Source organism: Alexandromys fortis, unplaced genomic scaffold (genome assembly GCF_014885135.2).
Source record: "Alexandromys fortis isolate MF-2015 unplaced genomic scaffold, M_Fortis_MF-2015_v1.1 scaffold_286, whole genome shotgun sequence".
NCBI lineage: Eukaryota > Metazoa > Chordata > Mammalia > Rodentia > Cricetidae > Alexandromys > Alexandromys fortis.
The window spans coordinates 177,601-184,320 of NW_026068365.1; the positions used below are offsets into that span (position 1 = coordinate 177,601).

Genomic DNA, 6,720 nt, shown 5'->3' on the forward strand with positions numbered 1-6,720 from the left:
TAGATATGTATGTATAATAAAATGAGCTCTATAAATCAGAAATATCCATAATCTTAATTATCCAGTTTGTGAGTTAACAAAATTAAAATATGCTCTTCAGAAATCTCCAAGCCATGCAATTTTATTAAGTATAAACATTGTGTATAATGCTTAAGTTCATTTTCTTTTTTCTTTTATTGGTAAACCTACTACCTTAATATTCATGACTTTGTATAGTTAGTTTAGAAATGTGTCACATAACATTCTTCTTGTATTTCTTTTATTTCTAAATGTGATCTTGTTGATCATAAGCAGTAAAAAAACTACATTTGGATAAAGATGCAAAACAACAAGCAAATAAAACAGCAGAGAAACAAGCAGAAAATGCTGTCAAGGACATAATTAACTGTTATCCTCTAATCTGTCAGATTATTTCTCAAAATAAAGCAATTTTGAAGTCAGTAGGAAATAGTAGACCGATAATATCTTTTAAAAAGCAAGGAAGTCTGCCCTTCAAAATGCCAAATCTGTGCAGTAATGCATTTAATTCTAACAATCACAGATTTAAACTTCTATTGTGCTATGTATGTGTTAATTTACCAGAATTCCTCTTGAGAATAATGTTTGAATTTGAACATAACACTTAACAAGGTGAATTTAGCTCCTGGGGTGTAGCGGCCGGAGAGTGAGTGCTTCAGGCTGGTCGGGCTTGCGGGTGCATGGGACCGGGAGCCTCGAAGATGGATACTACAATGGTGAATTTGTGGACTCTGTTTGAGCAGCTTGTGCGCAGGTTGGAGATTATCAGTGAAGGAAATGAAAGCATTGAATTCATCCAGGTTGTGAAGGACTTCGAAGATTTCCGGAAGAAGTGTCAAAGAACCAACCAGGAGCTGGAGAAATTCAAAGATCTGTTATTAAAAGCAAAGACCGGGCGGAGCGCTCTGGACGTTAAACTGAAGCATGTGCGTAATCAAGTAGATGTAGAGATCAAACGGAGACAGCGAGCTGAGGCTGAGTGTGCAAAGCTGGAACAACAGATTCAGCTGATTCGAGATATACTCATGTTTGACACATCTGGCAGCATTCAGCTAAGTGAGGAACAAAAATCTGCTCTAGCCTTTCTCAACCGAGGCCAAACACCCAGTGGCAACTGTGGGAACAATAGACTATCAACCATTGATGAATCTGGTTCCATTTTATCAGATATCAGCTTTGACAAGACTGATGTATCACTGGACTGGGATTCTTCTTTGGGGAAGAATTTCAAAATGAAGAGACGAGAAAAGAGGCGCTCCAACAGTCGGCAGTTCATTGATGCTCCTCCTTGGCCTGTAAAGAAAACCTGTTCCATTGGCTCTACAGTAGACCAGGCAAATGAATCAATAGTTGCAAAAACTACAGTGACTGTTCCAAGTGATGGTGGACCCATACAAGCTGTGTTTACGATTGAGACATTGCCATCTTGGACCAGGAGTCAGGGAAATCAGGTCCTTTGCAACCTGTGAACAGTGACTCTGCTCTGAACAGCAGGCCCCTGGAGCCAAGAACTGAGACAGACAATTCAGGCACACCTCAGAATACTGGAGGCACACACCTACATGACTTTGTCTCAAAGACGGTTATTAAGCCCGAATCTTGTGTTTCATGTGGAAAGAGGATTAAATTTGGCAAGCTGTCTCTGAAGTGTTGAGACTGTCGTTTGGTCTCTCACCCAGAATGTCGGGACCAATGTCCCCTTCCCTGCATTTCTCCCCTTGTGGGAACTCCGGTTAAGATTGGAGAGGGAATGTTGGCAGATTTCGTTTCCCAGACTTCTCCAATGATCCCTGCGATTATTGTCAGCTGTGTGAATGAGATTGAGCAGCGAGGCCTTGATGTGGGAGTATCATATATCAATTTGTTGATTTCATTGGTTAAGCAATAAAGAAACTCCTTGGCCCTGATAGGTTAAAACATAGGTGGGAGGAGTAAACAGAATAGGATGCTGGGAGGAAGAGGAAGTGAGCTCAGACTCGACAGCTCTGCTCTCTGGAACAGAGGCCATGCTTTGCTCTCCTGGGCACACGTGATGAAGCTCAGACCCAGGATGGACGTAGGTTAGAATCTTCCTTGTAAGCGCACCTTGGGGTGCTTACACACATTATTAGAAATGGGCTAGTCCAGGTATGAGAATTAGCCTAGAAGAGGCTAGATAGAAATGGGCCAAGCAGTGCTTAAATGAATACAGTTTGTGTGTTGTTATTTCGGGGCATAAGCTAGCAATCGGCCGGGGTGCTGGGGACACAGCCCTGCCACTCTTATTTCAACAAGGCCTGACTGAGGCAGGCTTATACAGGATCTCGGGTTGTGGCTGGACAGTAAAAGAGCTGAAAGAGAAATTCCTCAAATTGAAAACTGTACCCCTGCTCAGCAAAGTGGATGATACCCATGCCATCTGTAGCCTCCTGAAAGACTTCCTCCGGAACCTCAAAGAGCCCCTTCTGACCTCTTGGCTAAGCAGAGCCTTTATGGAGGCAGCAGAGACAACAGATGAAGACAACAGCACAGCCGCCATGTACCAGGCTGTCAATGAGCTGCCCCAGGCCAACAAGGACACATTAGACTTCCTCATGATCCACCTGCAGAGAGTGGCTCAGAGTCCAGATACTAAGATGGATATTGCCAATCTAGCTAAAGTCTTTGGTCCTACAATAGTTGCCCATACTGTGCCTAATCCAGACCCAGTGACAATGTTCCAGGACATCAAATGTCAGCTCAAGGTGGTGGAGCGCCTGCTCTCTCTGCCCCTGGAGTACTGGAATCAGTTCATGATGGTGGAACAAGAAAACATTTACATCCAGCATGGCAATGGAAACTCAACACCACAGACACCAGACACTAAAGTAAGCTTACTGGGGCCTGTGACCACTCCTGAATTTCAACTTGTCAAGACTCCTTTATCAAGTTCGCTGTCACAGAGATTGTACAACCTCTCCAAGAGCACTCCCAGATTTGGGAACAAAAGCAAGTCTGCCACCAACTTAGGTCAACAAGGCAATTTTTTCCCTGCTCCGTACCTCAAGTAAAACCATTTCTGCCTGGTGTCCCAGCATTTACTGACCACAGAACACACGTGTTTATTCTGCAACCTCCTTTTTATAAGTATTTTAGCCCTTTTTAGGCTTTAAATAAAGTTTAATGTGCATGAGTTTCTTATTATATAGCTCCTGTTCCTCTGGTGACTCAGCAGCACATGTACTAGTTGTTGGGAGCTTTCAAATAGGAGATCTTTACTGGGCTGGAAGGGTAATGGGTATTGTTTTGACTCTGGCGGGGGTGGGGAGTAACCCTTTGGCTTAAAGCCAAAATACTGCTCATAAAATGACTTTCCTTTAGTGTCACTTAGACAATGACAGAAATCCTACCTCGTGGGTAAAACTGAGTTGTCTCAGGACAAGAAGTTGCAGAATAGGACAAAGAGCTGGACCAAAGCTGCAGGAAGGCCCCCTCTCAGAGTCCAGTCCCTGTGCGCCTTTAGGAACCAAACAGTGGCATGGAGCCCTCAATGGGGTTGATAGGCACTGACTTGAGTGTGCTCATTCCATTTGGGTTCTTAGGTCTGCGTTGTAGACAGTGTGCAGTGTAATCTGCAGTCCTGCATCTCGTAGTCTCTAGTCAGCTTCTCGTTGGACTTTTGGAGTTGCTTGGGGTCAGAGCCCTATTGATCTAAAGCTAAATGCATTCTGGTGACTGACCCTCTTGTTTTATTTTAAAAGTCGGTGTGTAGTAAGCAAACAATTCAGAAGACTGTCAGCATTTTCATATGACGAAAAAGCTAGTTGCTTCTGTCTTTGCACTTTGGGTGGTGTGCTTCTCCCAGGAAGCAGACACATGTATGTGAATGTTGGCTTTTTGATTAGCATTTTTCCAGTGTCTAAATGGCTTCCTTCTCTAGGATGTTTTCTGACTCAATACTAACTCTTATCTGTAAGACATATATTTGGAATATGATGTGAAAAAAATAGTTTTGCGAAAATAAAAAAAAAAAAAAACAAGGTGAATTTATAGTTTGATTCAGGTCAAAGACTGTTAAATGACAGAAAAAAATATTCCATAATGATTTTTTTTTTCTTTTTAACAACTCTAACATAGAAAATGATAATCAATTACTATGAAAATTTAGAAACAAGATTTTTTGGAAGATAAAAAACAAAGCCACATCTAGTGATACTAATTCAGTTTTCTTAGCATTAAATACTTAAGAAAGTATTTGTTAAGTGGTAATTGCATAAAAAGCAACATAACATTTTTTTTTCTTCAGGCAGAAATCTCTAGCTGCTTTTCTAAAGTGTCTTATTTCTTTCTTACTTACTGATAGAACCCTCCTTTTAGTCTAGTGGTGGGTAATATGCCTAGAGATTTTAGCACTCCATGCTGCTTTATATTGAGTTGCTGTTTTAAAATCAAATTGTGACAGATGGAGGTCCCAGGAGTTCTTTTATTCACACACACACGCACACACACACACACACAAATTTCACTGACTTTAAATTGAAAACTTTGATATTTATTTTTCTCCATTTCTCTATCCCTGCTTAGCACAAAAAGATAATTTATGCATAGATAATATATACTAACTCAAAGTAAGAAAATCACACAATGAAGATGACATTGTCTTCAAAATAAACTTATGTCCAGGATAGGAAAAAGCATGGGATAAAACCAGACTCGCTGAATATAGCGGACAATGAGGACTGCTGAGAAGTCAAGAACAATGGCAATGGGTTTTTGTTCCTACTGCACGTACTGGCTTTGAGGGAGCCTAGGCTGTTTGGATGCTCACCTTACTAGACCTGGAAGGAGGTTGGAAGTCCTTGGACTTCCCACAGGGCAGGGAAGCCTCACTGCTCTTTGGGCTGATGAGGGAGGGGGACTTGATTGGGGCAGGGGGAGGGAAATGGGAGGTGGTGGCAGGGAGGAGACAGAAATTTTTAATAAATAAATAAATAAATAAATAAATAAATAAATAAATAATCATCTAGAGTAAAAAAAAATAAAATAAATAAACTTAGGTCCATACAGCATCTTCAAGGAACCAAATGAGCTATGAATTTCCTTCCTATCAAATTTCTTGATAGTCAATAAAACCTTTTTACATCTTATGTCATACAGTGAGGTGTTCAGTTTGTTTGTTCAATGTATAAAGAAATGTATTATTTCACTCTTACAGAAAAACAAAACAACAACAAAAACTGGTTGCTCAATACCATCATTGCTATCCTGAAAATGCCTTTCTACTTTTAATTAGACATTAGACAATAGACAAAATATGCTTAACTTCTTTGGGTTAATATTCTTAACAAGATATCAGAAGAAACACAGGCTAGAATACTATCATTAAGTCTCAGTTTTTCAGGAGAATTCTATAAACTTGTGAACCACAAAGTCATTCCCAAAATTGTCAGTCCTAAGAAACAGAATCATCAAAGCGCCTTACTATTTCAGTTTCGCCTAAAGCAACAATTACATTGTTTCTGACTGCTTTTCTTATTCAAATTTTATATTGCAATCTATTTATGTGTCCACATAGTAATAGCATAAAAATACAAAATGCAATCTGGAACAATCTTCAAAATAAACTATAATAAAATATCTACTAACAATGAAAACTAAAACGTACAAGAAAAAATAAATTAGTCTTAAAGATAAATTTCCCAAATTGCTTAAAGTTATTCAGCAATATCAAATCATGCAATATCATTTTAGTTAAAATAATTATTGTAAATATTTTGACTCTTCCATTACAATTTATAACTCAGTTTGACTTAATTAGAAGACACTGTAACAACCATGTTTATACAGACACATTAGTAATAAATGAAACAAGGGTTGATAATTGTGATTTATCCTGTTATAGTAACATATTAGTGATTTTTGCTTATAACTTGAATGTTATAATGTACATAAGTGCATGTATTCACCCACTATGTTTAGGATTTAAAAGTTTATAACAAAGGCCACTATGGATGAACTATCAATGGGAAAATTACTTAAGATAGATATACAGAGATGGGGACACAGCTTTCATTTCTTTCTTTGACATGCAAAGAAAATACCAACACACTCTCCAATCCAGAATCTCCTTGTTTAAAAGAATTTATAACTCTTCTCCCTGTCATTCTTACTTGTATGACAGTTATGTGATTGGACTGAAAGGTTTTATTATCTAATCACAATCACACCACAAGTTTGATATTGTTAGTGTCTACCCCTATCCTGAGGCAATTTCAAAATACCACCCTAATCAAAGTTTTTATAAACTCAAGAGTATATCGACTATACTTATCAGTAACAACAGAAAATAAAACAAAAAAAACACCTCTATATTTCAGAAAATCCTTAGTGTTGCAAGTGCTGAAGTAAACAGAAAATTGTAGCCTATTTTTATTTTGCATAATGTTGTTAAAATTCCATGATATAAATGTCTATCAGATTTTATGTCAAGGAAAAATCTCTGCCCATTTCTGGAGAGTATAAAATATAAACTGTGATTCACATCTAAAAAATGCAACTTTACATCCAAATTTATGTGTATGTGTGTATGTGTGTGTGTGTGTGTGTGCATGTGTGCCAGTACCATGCTTTTTTTTTTTTGTTGTTACAGTAGCTAAGTAATGAAACTTGAAATCAGGAATTATGATACTTTCAGTAATAGTGCATTTTGTACTTGTTGTTCAAGATTGCTTTGACCATCTTGTG

At 38.4% G+C, this 6,720-nt stretch overlaps 1 protein-coding gene across 1 annotated transcript; it reads left to right on the top strand.

Annotated features, from left to right (window-relative positions):
• Positions 1-679: 679 nt before the first annotated feature.
• Positions 680-3,628, top strand: LOC126495442 (rac GTPase-activating protein 1-like). Its single transcript, XM_050133037.1, is given in 3 exon segments — positions 680-1,455; positions 1,458-1,850; positions 2,293-3,628. Coding segments are annotated over 3 exon segments (1,905 nt in total). The 5' UTR covers positions 680-698; the 3' UTR covers positions 3,048-3,628.
• The last annotated feature ends 3,092 nt before the right edge of the window (positions 3,629-6,720 follow it).